Genomic DNA, 16,941 nt, shown 5'->3' with positions numbered 1-16,941 from the left:
CAATTAAATGGTAGTGTGAATGAAATGAAATTCCTAGTTCATAAATGTGTTCTTGAATTATATATTTGAAGAACAATTCATAATTTCATATTTCAATTTGGGATTCCCGATTTGTCCCAAAATCCCGAAAATATTTCGGGATTCCCGAAATTTGGAATTCCCGAAAATTTGGTTTGGGATTGGTCTTCAAATTCCCGTCCCGAAAATTTTCGGTTTGGGATTCGGGATACTAGTTTCGGTATGGTATCCCATACCGAACCACCCCTAGCACCTCCAGATGCATCTTCAACTCCCAAATCTTTTTATAATCTCACTGATTTTGTCGAATTTGCCATCAACTAACTATGAAATTGATAAAGGCAATGTCATTTTCCCCCAAGTTTCAATGAAGGCCCACCTTGCAAATCATGTGAAAACCCTAGACTTCTAAACGACCACTTTGCAATTCTGCGACTGCGCATGGTATATTGTGTGAAGGTCTTGCTTAATCACGTTTATGCTCTCAAAGGATTGTCACATGTTATACACATGCTTCCATTTAACAAAAATTTGGATGGAATGTATGAAAAACTAACTATAAGGAGAAATTAGCTAAAAAAATTAATTCAAGTCCTTGATTTTTCAATAGAAAAGTTTAGGCGGAAAATTGAAAGCTAAGTGAAAATTTAGAGGGGAATTGGCAACTTACTCTTATTTTGAAATATGAGACTATTTAATTTTTTTAAAATAGTAATTATGTTGCAGTCATATTTAGAATAGGAATACGATTGTGTAAATCATAGTGTATATAGGGATATCTTTGAATATTCCCTTTAGTAGTTAAAATCCTATTAGAGTTGTAACCCTAAAAGGGTAAGAATTTATCCTATCCTACTACTATAAATAAAGGCACAATGGGTTGATACAAATACACACCTCACAATTAAATCTCTCTCTTCTCTCTCTTATTGCCGCTGGCCTCCCTCTCTTTATTCCCTTAGAATAGTTCAATCAAATAGGCCTATAACACGTTATCAGCACGCTATTACTAGAAATTAAGGAACTAAAGGATTGTAGGAGGAGGCTCCTTTCTACAAAATTCAAAGGCTTTTATTTATTTTCTGCCAATTAGGTATGCTTAAAATAAAGGAAGATATTTGAAGCGTCCACGAAGCATGAAAACATTCCCTATGATGCATGAACCCCCTATATTTATATTTTCCTTCCGATATATATATATATATATATATATATATATTGTATATGTTTCATATATTTTTCTATATTCCGATATATATATATATATATATATAGGGAAAAGCTACTGTTCAATCAGTTTTCACTAAAATGGACATGTGCTACCGCTATGGATCAAAGGATCATTGGTTACGCGTATGCTGAGCTACTCCTAAGGCTATTGCCAAGTATCATTCCCGTCGTGAGTCTAACTTTGTCCATGTGGAACATCTCGAAGTGCTACTACATCCATGGAGATATCAGATTTTCAGGAAGCATCAGCTCTTATGGACATTCGTGGCATAGAGGCCTACCATGTGGCCGGCCTTGTGCCTGAGTTCCAGAGCACTTTGCTGCTTTGGCATAACCATATGGGACATCCCGGACGTGACATGATGCACCGTATCCTCAAATCATCACATGAGAATCATTTACCTCTTTACATTGGATTCCTGCCATGCAAAACGTGTTCTTTGGGGAAGTTGAATACTCAACCCTCAATTACAAAGATTATTCACAACCCTTCTAAGTTTCTTCAAAGGATTCAAGGGGATATTTGTGGACTTATCCAACCAACATGCAAACCATTTAGATACTTTATGGTGTTGGTTGACGCATCAAAATAATGGTCACATGTTTGCCTATTGTCCACATGCAATGCTTGCATTTGCAAAATTGCTAGAACAAATTATTAAGATAAGGGCTCACTACCTTGATTATTGAATCAAGTCGATTCGACTGGATAACGCTGGAGAGTTTACGTCACAGACTTTTGACGAATATTGCATGTCAGTTGGGATTGAAGTAAAACATTCTGTACCCCATGTTCACACCCAACATGGCTTGGCAGAAACTTTCATAAAGCACATTCAATTGATAGCTAGGACTTTGGTTATGCAAACCAAACTGTTAATATCTGCCTGGGGCTATGTAATAGTGCACGCAGCTATGCTGGTTCGGCTAAGGCCCACCGCTACCCAACTTCATTCATCGTTATAGTTGGTTACTAGATACGAGCCTAACGTCTTGTATTTACATGTGTTTAGGGTGCGCAATTTATGTGTTAATAATGTCGCCACTACGTACCAAAATGGTTCCTCAGAGAAAAATGAGAATCTATCTTGGTTATGATTCGCCATCAATTATTCGCTATTTAGAGCCCTTGACAGGAGATCTTTATACTGCACGTTTTGCGGATTGTCACTTTGGTTAGGCAGTCGTCCCGTTGTTAAGGGGAGATAAGTATGTTAATGTTCCTGGAGAATGCCGCGAATTGTCGTGGTATGCTCCCACTATGACTCATCTAGATCCTCAGATTACCTAGTCTAAAACGAATTATAAATCTTCAGAGCACTGCTCAAAGGATGCTAGATGCTTTTATTAATCTAGTAAGGTGACGAGATCACATATACCTGCTGCAAACGTACTTGCAAGGGTAGACATACCCCGAGTACGTCGTAACACCACCTATTAAGGCCTGACCACCCCCGAAGGTGGGGAGGCCGCACCTTCCACATGGCTTGGTACATTGGTGGCTAACTAGTCATCTGCTCCGACCTTGAAGCGTGGTAGATGCCTTGTAACCTCGGAAGAGGAAAACACAACCAACTGATGACCTTAGTTTGAATTCGAGCATCGCTCACTCATATGTCCTAACGCATGAGGTTGTTTTAGATTATGGTGATATCTTAGACGAGACAACCCAACCTTCCAAGAATCGCTAGATTTCGGTCCATTACGAAATATTGGATGAGGTTTAGAATCAGAATGAGATGATTGTTGATGATGCATTTGCGTACATAGTAGCTACTAACATCGTGCTTAGCAATGGAATTGAACCACATTCTGTTGATGAATGCTAACGTAAAATAGATTGGTCAAACTAGAAACAAGCATTCCAAGTTGAACTCGATTCGCTTGTGAAACGTAAAGTGTTTGGACCTATAGCTCCTACTACACTACATGTGAAGCCCACGGGCTACAAGTGGGTTTACATAAGGAAGTGTAATGTGAAGAATTAAATAGTGCGATACAAAGCAAGCCTCGTAGTGCAAGGTTTCCCTCAGCACCCTGGGATTGATTACAAGGAGAAGTATTCCCCCGAAATAGACGTCATAACGTTCCGCTACCTAATCAGTTTGGTAGTTTTCGAAAAACTAAATATGCAGCTTATGGACGTGGTGACCACGTATCTGTATGGGGATCTAGATACGAAAATCTACATAAAAGTTCCAGAAGGACTTCCATTGACTGATTCAAATAATTCTAGACTACGGAACACTCTTTCTATTAGATTAAGGAGATCACTTTACGGATTGAAACAATCTGGGCGAACGTGCTATAACCGTCTGAGTGAATATTTGACAAGTCAGGGTTATGTGAACAACGAATTATGCCCATGCGTGTTCATAAAGAAGTCACATTCCGGATTTGTGATCATTGCAGTTTATGTCGACAAAATGAACCTCATTGGAACTTCCGCAAAGCTTGAGGAAATTTCCGTTCACTTAAAATCGGAATTTAAGATGAAAGATCTTGAGAAAACTTGATATTATGTTGGCTTGGAGATTTGTTTGGATGGAATCCTAGTACATCAATTAAACTACACCTAAAAGGTGTTGCGATGTTTTAATGAGGATAAAGTGAAGCCTTTGAGTACTCCTATGGTCGTTTGGACTCTAGATGCTAAACGAGATCCCTTCTGTCACAAAGAGGATGATGAAGAGATTTTGGAGCCTAAAGTTCCATACCTAAGTGCAATCGGGGCTTTATTATACTTGGCTCAATGCACTAGACCTGACATCTCATTCACTGTTAATCTTTTGGCTACATACAGCAATGTGCCCACACACAGACATTGGAATGGTGTTAAAGACATTTTCCGCTAGAGAGGAGCCGTCGCCCGCTTCGGTTCTTAGGTTGATTCCCACCTTATTGGTTACGCAGATGCTGGATATCTGTCTGACCAACATATGGCACATTCTCAAACGGGTTATGTCTTTACCATTTGAGACACAACTATATCTTGGAGGTCTACTAAGAAAACGCTAGTTGTGACTTCTTCACTTCTTTGAACCATGCTAAGATCCTCGTCCTGCATGAAGCATCACACAAGTGTTTTTGGTTAAGAGTAGTCATGGAACATATTTGAAGCACTAATGGCCTTACTTCTATCGTTGACCTTCCTACGACGATCTTTGAAGACAATGTTGCATGTATCGAGCAATTAAATAAGGGATACATCAAGGGAGACAACATCAAGCACATAAAGCCAAAGTTTTTTTATTCTCACTAGCAACAACAACATCAAACATTGAAGTCAAGCAAATCCGAACTCAGGACAACCTGGCTGATCTCTTCACCAAGTCATTGCCCAAGTCTATTTTTTAGAAGCTCGTCCAAGGAATCAGTATGTGTAAATTATCTGAGTTGAATTGCTTGTAGTTCTTTTATTTGGAAGTTATGTCTAACTCAAGGGGAGTATCCTAAGCATACTCACTTGATCTTAATGTACTATTTTTCCTATGATTATGTGCCTTTTTCCACTGGGTTTTTGCTACCTAACGAGGTTTTGATTAGGCACCCATCTTGGGGTGATCATATTCCTTTGAGTTCACTACTTTCGTCCTATTTGACGTTTGTTTTAGACATTATGCATACTTCTCACTTTTCTCCTTAGTCTATGGGTTTTCACTTGCCTTAAGTTTTATCATAGCGAGGTTTTGTGAGTTTTACTATTCGCCCATTGTGCTGCCGACTTCATCAAATGTTCTACCTTATCTGCTGAAGATCTAATGAGAGTGTTGTAGTCATATTTAGAGTAGGAATGTGATTATGTAAATCCTAGTGTATCTTGGGATATCTTTGAATATTCCGTTTAGTAGTTAATATCCTATTAAAGTTGTAATCCTAAAAGGGTAAGGATTTAACTTATCCTACTACTATAAATAAAGGCACAATGGGATGATACAAACACACATCTCACAATTAAATCTTTCTATTTTCTCTCTTATTGCCGCCGGCCACCCTCTCTCTATTCGCTTAGGATAATTCAGTCAAATAAACCTATAACAATTTAAGATTTTTTTTTATTGGATAATATTATATCGGTATCAAAAGTAATCATAAATTATCATTTAAAAGTTAAAACTTTTGTTTCTTGGCATCAAAACAAAGCCACCCAGCCCAACATTCTTGACTTTCCGTAATCAGGCTACTGAGCATGGTCCGTAACCAAATTATTGTGGCCTACGATAAAATTGGCCTTGTGAGCGGAAATTCTTAGTAACTTTCTAAATAAATGAAATGCAAATTCTTAGTGGAATGTCACTTAATAAAATTTGATTTTTTGAATGTTGTGTTGTGTGGGTCTTAGTAATGCACCAATAATAAATCATGAAAATTAGTTTTTATTTATTTTTTGAAGAGCGGGTCCTACAAATATTAAATGAATTAGAATAAACATGTGAGTTTGAGCAAAAGAAAATTTGACATTTACCAAATAAGCCTAAAAATTTACATTGGATAATTTTTATTTTATTTTATTTTATTTTTTAACATCTTCATTGAAGATGCTCTTAAGCATGCAATCTCAACAACTTAATATATAACCTTGTCCCGACTACACAACTAGATATGGACTGGACTATTATTTTATTTTTATTTTTTTAAGAGCCAAACAAGAATAAGTTGTTGAGACCATTTATATTGATCTTCTGCTGTCACAAGTCTTGGAAGCATCCAAGAAGATGGTTGCTTCGAGTTTCTTGCTCATAATATTGGGGTGCCGACGACAAACTTGGATGAGAAAATGATGCCCTATCAGTGAATTGCACTTCGAGTAAATTGTCCAAATTTTTCCAATCTATTTGTTGATTGCTGTTATTGTTGTTGCTCCTGTCGTCCTCATAGTCTTCAGTGCTGAGATTATTGCTATTCAATATGTTTTCTTTGGTGACAAAGCTTGTTGAAATGGTTGGGCTTTCTAGTTGAGGAAGTTCCATGAGCTGGTTACCCAAGAAAATGTTGTTCAAAACGAAATGATCTTGCTGATCTGAACGAAAAGGTTGATGGAAACCTTGATTGGGGTTGATCAGCATAGACATAGGCATTTCACTTGAGAAGCTTGAAGATGAAGGATGATCTCTGACATAGTAAGCATGCTTCCATGCTTCAAAACCTTGCCTGTGACTAGGACTTGGCTTCTTGAATGCCCGACATACAACCCATCCTTCTTCCTGCACGACCATAACCAGGCCGGATTTGTTAATTTGCAAATTAGTATGCGTGTGTGTGTGTGTAAAATATATATTCATATAATATAAAAATTCAAACTACGTATGTAAACACACGTTATTTACTGGTTTAGGGTATGATGGCATCTCTCTCTAATAATACAGTTATTCATATAATTAATATATTAATATTGTCAATTTCTCGATCAACTGAAGAAAATTAAATAACAAGTTAATCGATGGACGATATTGAAGAACTTGCCTGAGGGGGTGCATGTTCAGAAGTTTGGAGTCGATATTCATGCATGATCCAGTCGGTTTTGTTGCCGTTAGGTGCTCGTCCCTTGTAGAACACCAGGGTCTTCCTCATTCCTATAATGTTGTTCTTTAAAAGCACTGCCTTGTCTCTTCCTGTTGCCTTCCAGAATCCAGCAGATGTGGCTCTATTTGTTCGAGTTCCAGTCGGGTACTTCTTGTCTTTGTGACTGAAGAAGTACCACTCGTTCTTTTCACTGTAGCCCAGCTTGCATCTCGCTGCTCCATAAAAGACATACATAGTTACCAGAATGCATCCATATGCTCATAATCTTATGCGATGTCAATAACAACTCTTTTGTTTAGCCATTGATGACAAATAGTAGTATTTGTGTTTATGTTGTTTCTATTATGTTACAATTTTGAGGAAAATGCATGCCACTTGCACCAAATTGTGGCATGCACGACAGCACTTTAACGCTAGCTACCATAATGTCAAGTACTGTATAAAAGATGAAATTGACTAATCAAAGAGGAGATACGTGCAATATGTTTTTGGTTAGTGATTAATCATTGTTTAATTAGTTTCATGTATTCTTTTTATGAATGCTAGCTATACTGTTTGGAGTGCAAATAGCTAAAATGAAGTATTAAATCGCTATCTATTTTGTTTTGTTTTTCCTAACAAGCATCAACGGATTTTTCCAATGTTGTTTTCCTTCTACACGTTACCATATCCAATAGTATGAACACAGAAACCCCTCTTAGGTACGTATCTTTTTGTGCCATTTCGAGGTCAACCTGCAAACGTTAAAAATAAGTTGGTTCTTAAAGTACCTTGTATGTCCCATGGTTCGATTTTGTATAGGTCAATGTCAACGATGACATCTAGATCAATTTGTAGTGAGTTGATCTTTCTTTTCAGGTAGTAACCCACAAGTTCTTCTTCTGTCGGGTGAAATCTGAAGCCTGGTGGAACACAAGATTCCATCTCCATTACTAATGGTATTCTAGACGCACCTGCATATCATGCAAGGAAGTATGAGAGAGAGTCCTTATAATTATTCTCTTGACTTAGCTATATATGCGCATGAGTGTGTGTATGTGTGTGTCCGTGTGTGTATGTGTGTGTAGTCCACAATGTAATTACCAATCTTGTTAATAATAACAAAGTAATGCGGTGTTATTAACTTTAACTTTATCTTAATCATTTTAAATGTGAGATATTATACTTGAATGTCATTGTATTGCACTACTAATGTTCAAAATGATGCCACATGCTTTTTATTAAAGGATGCCATAGAATTGCCCTATATATATGTATATGTATGTGTGTGTGTGTGTGTGTGTGTGTGTGTGTATTCATGATTACATGAAATAAAAAGAATCATATGATACATTTTTTTTCTTACATGGACTACCCCTCGAAGGCTATGTTTAGGTAAGAAAGTTTTCAGTCTTAAAAGATTTACAAATGTTATATAAAAAAAATTAGAAATGTTTTCCATGATCATTAGAAAGACATGTGAAAGGGATTTACAAATCCTTATATGGAAAGTGTCACTTGTAAATTCCTCTTACATACCTATATGATGGTCATGATTGTCATTCTTAATTCTCTCTGTCTAATATTTTGTAATCCATTTCTTTATAACTTGACCTTAAAGGTATTTGAAAATTCCTTTCCCAAACATAGTCGAAGGGTTCTTGTAATTGGCGTAGGTCTAACATCAAAGACAAGATAACCAAACAAATAGTTTGTGAAGAAAACTATTGACTCTTAATTTGGAGGGATATTGAAGAAGGAATTCTGAAAGTCGTATGCATGATATCTATACCCTGTGCTATATAGTAGCTAAGTATCTAGCTAGCAATGATGACGATTTCACTTGTGGGAATTGTTAGTGGTGCTGCATGTGTTTTTGGCTATTTGACATTGCGGAAAAGAAAGAAATCATGACAGAGGATTAGTAGTGGATTGGAACCAACCACGCTAACATTGAAACATAGGATTATCCTATAATTAAGCTCATAAGTAAATTTGTTTTCATTAGTTGCATAGAGTAATCAGGGACAAATATATATTGAACACAAAAGTTGGCCGAAAAGCTTGACTTTGCTGGCACAAGCATGTTATATTTCTTTGAGTGCAGCGCACTCCCTGCCTGCTACCTCCTGCTCGGTCGATCTCTACTGGTAGTGACAGTGGTGGAATTAAATTCCTTAAAAACAATTCATTTCATACCCAAACCACGCTAACTACACAATCAAAACTAATCAATAAAAACCAATCTAATTTTTTCATTAATTACCGAAAGATTATTAAAAGATTGACCTACATTTAGTACAAACAAATCATTGATCAATCATCCATCACATAAAATGTGAATTTTAATTAACTGTAAATGTAGATGCATTACACAAACGCTAGTAATTTCATCTGTAAAAGGAACTAAGAAATTAAAACAATTTTAGCAATATATATGTTGTAATATATATATATATATATATATATATAGTTCTGCATGTAACAGTGTGATTAACATATGCATGAGCTGAATTATATCATGCACACAGGAAAATACTCACAGGATATCAATAAAACTGTTGCTGCAACTGCCTTCTTTGCGCTAAGAAAAGAACTTGTAAGAGATCAGAAAAGGAAATACTCAAGGATGATATATGAAGACGTAAAAAAAAGAATGGAAATATTGAAGATGTATATATTAGTTGGATCCGGTGAACCCTAGCTTGAGAGAGAGAGAGAGAGGGAGGGCTTCTGCAGTTCTGTGAAGTGAATATTAATTTGTTGCTGAAGAGAAAGAGAGGCTAATAAATGTATTTATATACATGGGCCAGCTGCTCGATGGTGATGAGATGAAGATTTAGATGAAGAAAAGAGCTAGTTAATTGTAATTAGTTTAAAAACAAGAGATATGGTATATATGGAATTAAGAGAAAGAGAGGAGAGAGTACATAAGAGTGGTAATGGTATTGATTGCGCATTGGCATTGCGCGTGGGGTGGCAGCTGAGAAAATGAGATGCAAAGCTTGTGTTTGGACGGCGTGAGTGTGACACCATGTTTACACGCCACCCCCGCCCACCGCTATTTTGTGTTCTAAGATTTTCCGCATATAACTATATATTATATATATTATTCCCTTAACTAAACTAGGTTTGTAGCTTTAAGTTTTAACAACATTCACTCCCACAATATCTCTTGACTTTACCATCTCGTCTATTTGTTATTTATATAAACATTTTTCAAATCCCCATTGAGAAAAAAAGTTATCAGTTTTCAAAATACATCACTATATATATAGATGATTAATGTATGGTATTGGAATATAACAGAAACATTGAGATGTTAATTTAGAAACAGAGAACTCCTCCCACCTAGGAGAGACGGACAGTGTGGTGATGCGACGGGTCGCCCTTAGGTGTTGTGAGTTGCAATTAGGGTTGCTCTAGTTTATCTTTAAAATAATTTAATTACTCAATACATACTCACTTGTATTCATTTGGAATTAAACTCGTATTCATTTAAAATTAAGACGTTTTTCACATCATTAATCTGAGATAGATCAAATTTGTTACACAACTTTTTTTTTTTGTTTTTCTTAAAAAAAAAAAAAAAAAAAAACTGATGGCAAACCATGATTATTCACCATTTTCAAAATCTAAGAGGCTATGGGGAATTACACAACTTGTCTTTAGCATTATTCTATCTTCATAAACATTTCCGTTTTTATTGAACTCGCCAAATATTTGCCAATTTTTAAGATTACAATTAGACAATTACTTTTATACTTCATTTATGATTCTTATAATTAGTTTCTTATGATGGTATCTTGTCTGGACTAAACTAGATGTTACGTTTTTTCCTGATTTATGTCATATTGTCTTTTACATATATATCACATCGTCACATTCTTGCCTTTCACTATCCATCTCCTCCCTCCCTGTCGAGTCTGTTGGGTGTGCCGCCCTTGGCCATTTGGTACCATTCATCCGCTGCCACATACACAGCCATGGCAGACTTCCAACCTGTCCATATCAAATATATAACTATTCATATTAATTTTTAGATTTACATCTACCAGATGAGTCCCCTTAAAGTCATCCATCACTCTTCGATCACTAAGTTAAGGTTGGATAATATATCATCATGGGCTAACCACTCTAATTGATTAATTGACACACAAGGGAACAAGATCAGCCTTTCCTTATTTATTAATAATCCAGTGCTTCGTGATAAGTACCGGGTTGAATCAATATAGATACAACAAGAAAATTGTTTATAGCTGATTCAGGTAAAACCCTTTCGTGCCCCTTGCAGCTATTTCTTATCTTGTTAATATTTGTTTGTAAACTAACATTAAACATTGTTTAATTTCTGCTCGAAAGGGTTTCCTTGGATTTTACAAAATCTTTAATTTCCATATATTGTCCTCTATCCCTGTGTATATGCAATGTGGACCCGTTGTTGGGAGAAATTTTTCCTTGTGTTCATAATATAAACGGTACACCACGTGTCATTATATAAGTAGTGAAAATTTTTATTTTTTATGTTATTGATTTTTTAACACAAGAATCTCACCACTTGTATGGAGACAAATGGTGTACCACCCCGTGTTCCAAGCACCTTGAAAAATCTCTCCATAATCGGATAGTATGCGGAGAAAATTTTCATTGTGACCGGAACACAAGTGGTAGACCTCTTGTTTTTATATAAGTGGTGAGAAATTTTATTTTTTAAATTATTAACTTATCAACACACATATCCCACCAATTATATAATAACACGCAATGTACCATCCCGTGTTCCGGTTACACTGAAAAATCTCTCCAGTACGCAGTTAATAACTATACTTTCTTCTGCTCAAGGTGCAGAACCATGAGACATACAAGCTATACTCTTTTGTGCTCAGGGAGCATTGCAATGGAAGAGACAAAAGACTTTAAAATAGACATTTTATATTGTTTCTTGATCGAAAATTTCTCTAATGGAAGGATGTATAATATCATTTTTGTCGGAAAATGTAAATATACATCTTTAGAAAATGAGCCCTATGAGTAATTATGAGAAAAATAAATGAGATTTTAAATTTACATATTTTTCATTAGAGTAAAATTCACATTCATATTTCTTGAAGGTGCAAATTGAGATGTAAACGTGGTTTTTACATTTCAGATTTGCAATCTTTTTACTAAAGACATTCTTAAGGAGATTTTATTATTATTATTATTTTAATTTTTGGTAAAACCTCAAAGTCAATCCTGCTCCAATATTGTTATAATGAGAAATGATAAAAATGTAACTTTATTAAAAAAGAAGAAAATTACAAACAGTCAAGGGGGACATTAAGGTGCAGTTTGGGATTGAGGTGATTAAAAAAAAAGCTACTATGAAAAAAAGCTATGAGAATTTTTGGTGTTTGGTAAACTTTGAAAAGCAGCTTTGTTTCAAAGTTGGGGGTGAAAAAAAGCCCAAAACCTGAAGATGACAAGAAGCTGCAAATAGCAGCTTCCAAAAGCAGCTTATTTTCACCCACACACGGGTGAATAGTGTACGTTTAATGAAATATTGAATAACCCAAAACTGCCCTCCTTTCCCTTCACCTACGCTCTCACCTTTCAGAGCTCTCGCACGCTCTTCACCTTTCAGAGCTCTCGCACATAACCCGAACCAGAGCGATCTCTCTCGTTCTCTCGTTCTCTCGTTCCAAAAACTAGCGAACTCGTTCTCTCGTTCTCCAGGTTTCTCTAGGTAAGCTTCTCTTGTAAAAATTTGTTATTTATTTGTTTGGATTTTTCAAATTAGGGATGGGGAGATTAGGGAAAGAGGGGTGGGAAGAGCAAAGGGATGAGGGTATGGGTGTCGGGAAAAACAATTGGGGATGGAGGGTGGGGAAAAATTAATTGGGGAAGGTGATATGGTTTGTGGAAAAAATTAATTGGGAAAAAATTAATTGGGGAAAAAAATTAGGGTTTGTGGAGGAAACAAAAAAAAATTGAGAGAGAAGTTTGATTACTTCTGTATTCGTTTTTTTGAAGAAGGTCTGCTTCTGATTTGGGTTTATGTAAGGGATAATTTGCTTTGCTCTGCTTCTAATCTGTGAACTGTGCTTCTGATTTGTCATGTGCTTCTGATTTGTCATGTGTTTTTTGGGTCAAAATATTCCTCAGAAGTTCCGGGTTTATGTTGCAGGTGACACATTAGAAGATCGCAGGATTGAAGATCGCAGCCAAGAAGTCAGAGGGTTTATATTCTCCAAAATTCTGGTTTATTTTCCTTGATATAATATAATAGCACAAGTTATAATAAATTTTATTATTACTCTCTTTGGTTTTTGCTGGAAAGCTTAATTTTTTTTTACATGATGCCATTGTATTTTCCCTTTCACTAATGACACAAATTGAGTCGACTGGGAAGATATCAAAACAAATCCGGAAGAAGAATTTGAAACAGCTTTTGTTTCAATTTCTTTTGTCCTTTGATTATTGGAAACAGAAAGAGGAAATAAATAGAAAAGGGAACAAGAAATTCTTAGGTTTATGTGATTATCACCTCTAGGTTTTGTTTATCTGTTCATGTTTTTGTTCATATTAGAGATAATACGAACTTGATCAGGAATAGATGAGTTTCCAAACTGAGTATGAAATTAAGTTGCAGCTCACATTAGATTTTTTTTGTTTGTTTTTGTTTTGGTTTTTTTTTTTAAAATTGTCTATCATTTGGATTCCAAGTTAGGGAAGGGCAATTTTAGGCATTATGAATGTTTCACTTGTTTTGCCTTCTAACTTTTTATATACCATATAGAGATAAAAGGGGAATGCTTGTATATGAATTGGTATGCATCTTTATTTTCTGGATGGTATTCTGTACATTTTATTTGAGATACCAATTTATACATTGTTTAACACTCAAATTGTGAATATAATGTCTGGATTTTCATAATCCACAGATACACCATACGCAGATTAATTTAGATACAGGAAATTATAGGGAAGATGGGTTGGAAGGGTTACTGGACCCAACTAATATTAAACAAAAGAAAATAGTGGACACATTAAAGCTTGTAGTCTTATGATAATATCATTGCTGAAATAACAGGAATCCAGTTTTGTATTTTTTCATGTGGGGGTTATTTTCAGGGTATGACTAACAAATCACTCAAATATGTGGAAAGAATTTTGGTGCTATGTTGGATCTCGTATGTAAGATGGCAATAGATATTATCAAACCAATGGATTCGAAGTTTTGTGGCATTCCCCCTGAAATAAGGAGAGATACAAGATACATGCCTTATTTTAAGGTAAAATTTGACTCGTATTCTAACTTATTTGCAAACTATAAGTGTAGGTTGACGATTTTCTTTTATATTATTATTTTTAGGATTGTATTGGTGCCATAGATGGAGTGCATGTTGAGGCTTCAATACCACCTCCGGATCAAGTTCCATACATTGGTAGGAAAGGAATACCGACTCAAAATTTTATGGCTGCATGTAATTTTGACATGCAATTCACATTTGCTTGTGCCGGATGGGAAGGCACTGCACATGATACAAGGGTTTTTCTATCCGTGCTACGGAATCCAAATTTAAACTTTTCTGAGCCTCCAAATGGTAATCTTCATACTTTTATTATAACATTTTACATACTTGCTTTGTATAATTAATACAATACAAAACAAATTTTCAATTGTCAGGAAAATATTACTTGGTAGATGCGGGGTACCCACAAATGAGAGGTTATTTGGGACCATATAAAGGTGAAAGATATCACCTTCCGGACTTTCGTAGGGGTGCCGAACCAACGGGTCACAAAGAGGTATTCAACCACAGACATTCTTCTCTTAGGAGCATCATTGAACGAACTTTTGGGGTATGGAAGAAAAGATGGGCAATTTTAAGGGATATGCCTAATTACCCGTTCAATAAGCAAGTGAAGATTGTCATTGCTACAATGACTCTTCATAACTACATACAGAGGTATTCTGAACGTGATCGTCATTTTGATGACCCCAGGGACTTTTGCGAAGAAAGCGATAGTAGTGATGATGATGATGATGAATATCAAAATTATCAAGTTGAAGGATCACATGAGATAGAGGCATTAAGAAATAGAATAGCAACAAGTTTGATGAATGCATATAATTAGACTACTTTCAAGTACATTAACAATATTGTACTAATGAATCCTAGCTATTCACTCTAAAATATTTCTATTAAAGTAGTTTGTTATACTAATTAATATTTAAGATAAAGTTTATAAATATTTTTCTTCTAAAAATAAAATATATTTAGTAATTCACTTTTATTTGTTAAGAAAATTAAATTAATAGCACATCTAGTAATATACCTTTTTTGGTCATTTCACACAGTCACAGCTGTTTTACAAAAAAGTTTACCAAACACTATCATACTGCTTTTTTTTTCCAAAAGCACTTTTACAAAAAAGTTTACCAAACACTTTGCTGCTTTATTTCACAGCTGCTTATTCTCACAGCACAGCCGCTTATTCTCACAACAGCTTTTTTTCAAAGCACAGCAATACCAAACCAGCCCTAAGTCTAACCCAGACTATGATAGCAACCATAACAAACAAAACCTCCAACAACCAATACAAGATAATAACAAGGCCAACAAAAGATAACTTATTTAAAGTGGTAGTGTGGAAGTCCTACATAATCACGATGCTAATACGACAATATGAAATCAGGAAGAGAATCCCACCAACCACATTCAGTAGAAGAGGAACCATGATTTGCAAGGGCATCAACGACTTGATTACCTTCCCTATAAATGTGAGAAGACCAAAAATGTATTTTGAGAAATTCTATGCAGTTAATTCCTCCACTCCACTCTCAACTGCCAAGGAACCAATTGAGGAGAGCGCAAGAAGTCAAGAACCAAAATAAAATCAACTTCCAACCAAACAAAATTTAATTTCAATCCCAAACCGAAACTAATTCAATAGCCTTAATAACTGCTATTAACTCCGCCCCAACATAGCTAGGAATCTCTAAGTTAGAACAAAAGGCTCCAAAGAACTAGCTTTTGAATTCCCGAAAAAACCACCAGCATGACCGGAACCACTCTTCCAAGCACCATCAATATTTATCTTAACTCAACCATGATTGGGAGGAAGCCAACACACCTCTAAAATAATGAGGGCTCAACGAGGTCTACATGTAGCACCAAACCTCTTCAATACACATAAATCGCGAACAACATTATTCATATAACGGGACCCCATTCTATTTGTATAATGGATCTGACCAACAATAAACTCAAAGCATAAGAAACATGAATACTAAGTCCTTCATGCCAAGCTTGGTTTTTCAAATACCATATACACCATATAGTAAAAACAAAAGCCGCAAACCACAAATCTCGAAATTGTGAACTCTTATCCAAGGCCAACCTATGGTGAAAACGTTTTAATAAGGAGCCATGAAGTGTACCCAAACCAAAAGCATCCCAAATATGCTGCCAAACTGACATGGTAAAAGTATATGTAACAAAAACGTGCTCAAAAGATTCCACGTGCAAACAACATAAAACACATCAAGATGCCATAAAATGCGTCTTTGCAGCATGTCCTCAGTCAAAATACGACCACATAAAACTTTCCATGCCAATATAGAGATTCTAGAAGGAATAAAATTAGACCAAATCAATCTCCCGCACCTAATAACCGGCAAACAACTTAATATCATGGTTTAATTGTAAGTGAGAGGATTTAAGTTTAAATTTTGTGCACGGTGATGGTGGGAATTCGAAACCACTTTATTTCTCCATCTCCTTAATGTAATATATCGTTCTATGAAAAAAAAAAAAAGTATAATTCCATATGGGTGACCTTTCCATCTCTCTCAACCATAAGGTAAAAACTACTTAATTACTCAATTACAACGCACTACTCATGATATGAGCTCTTTTAAAATTCCTTATGTACGAAATACTTCTACTTACAAGCACTTACGCAAAAAGTGCTATTATCACAAACATGTTAAAAAATTTATTAAAAGTTCAAATGCTTTTTGAATAAGTATTTGAAAGTTCGTCTTGAGAGGCACCTAGCAGGTTATTCTCTAGAAAAACTTCTAACCTTTTCTCCAAAAACAGTTCAACACGTTTTTAGCCTTTCAACAAGAATGTCAAACATCCCTAAAACACAAGAGGGTAATGAAAAAAGAACTTGGTTATTTTAATAGGAAAACTAATG

At 35.5% G+C, this 16,941-nt stretch overlaps 2 protein-coding genes across 2 annotated transcripts; one reads left to right on the top strand and one right to left on the bottom strand.

Moving 5' to 3' along the window:
* Positions 1-5,608: 5,608 nt before the first annotated feature.
* Positions 5,609-9,711, bottom strand: LOC103937714 (NAC domain-containing protein 30-like). The gene is made up of 4 exons (XM_048568671.1): positions 9,294-9,711; positions 7,542-7,724; positions 6,712-6,983; positions 5,609-6,452 (listed from the first exon to the last, which is right to left on the bottom strand). Exons 2-4 carry the CDS (start codon positions 7,699-7,701, stop codon positions 5,937-5,939), a joined length of 948 nt encoding a protein of 315 aa, XP_048424628.1. The 5' UTR covers positions 7,702-7,724; positions 9,294-9,711; the 3' UTR covers positions 5,609-5,936.
* Positions 9,712-14,035: 4,324 nt separating this feature from the next.
* On the top strand, positions 14,036-15,049 carry LOC103962122 (protein ALP1-like). Its single transcript, XM_048568673.1, has 2 exons — positions 14,036-14,336; positions 14,420-15,049. Exons 1-2 carry the CDS (start codon positions 14,207-14,209, stop codon positions 14,869-14,871), a joined length of 582 nt encoding a protein of 193 aa, XP_048424630.1. The 5' UTR covers positions 14,036-14,206; the 3' UTR covers positions 14,872-15,049.
* The last annotated feature ends 1,892 nt before the right edge of the window (positions 15,050-16,941 follow it).

The sequence above is a fragment of a genome, unplaced genomic scaffold (genome assembly GCF_019419815.1).
Source record: "Pyrus x bretschneideri cultivar Hongxiangsu unplaced genomic scaffold, Pyrus_bretschneideri_v1 Contig49, whole genome shotgun sequence".
Classification (NCBI taxonomy): domain Eukaryota; kingdom Viridiplantae; phylum Streptophyta; class Magnoliopsida; order Rosales; family Rosaceae; genus Pyrus; species Pyrus x bretschneideri.
The sequence above is the reverse complement of the archived record's forward strand: the minus strand, read 5'-3'. Positions and strand labels throughout refer to the sequence as shown.

What these genes read in the sequence shown, in the direction of transcription:
- LOC103937714 (XM_048568671.1), bottom strand. Translation starts at nt 7,701, where the DNA reads ATGGAGATGGAATCTTGTGTTCCACCAGGCTTCAGATTTCACCCGACA. An exon ending in CGAACCATGGGACATACAAG is followed by an intron (nt 6,984 to 7,541) that starts GTACTTTAAGAA and finishes TTTATGGAGCAG; the next exon opens with CGAGATGCAAGCTGGGCTAC. An exon ending in CTGAACATGCACCCCCTCAG is followed by an intron (nt 6,453 to 6,711) that starts GCAAGTTCTTCA and finishes ATGGTCGTGCAG; the next exon opens with GAAGAAGGATGGGTTGTATG.
- LOC103962122 (XM_048568673.1), top strand. Translation starts at nt 14,207, where the DNA reads ATGGCTGCATGTAATTTTGACATGCAATTCACATTTGCTTGTGCCGGA. An exon ending in CTTTTCTGAGCCTCCAAATG is followed by an intron (nt 14,337 to 14,419) that starts GTAATCTTCATA and finishes TTCAATTGTCAG; the next exon opens with GAAAATATTACTTGGTAGAT.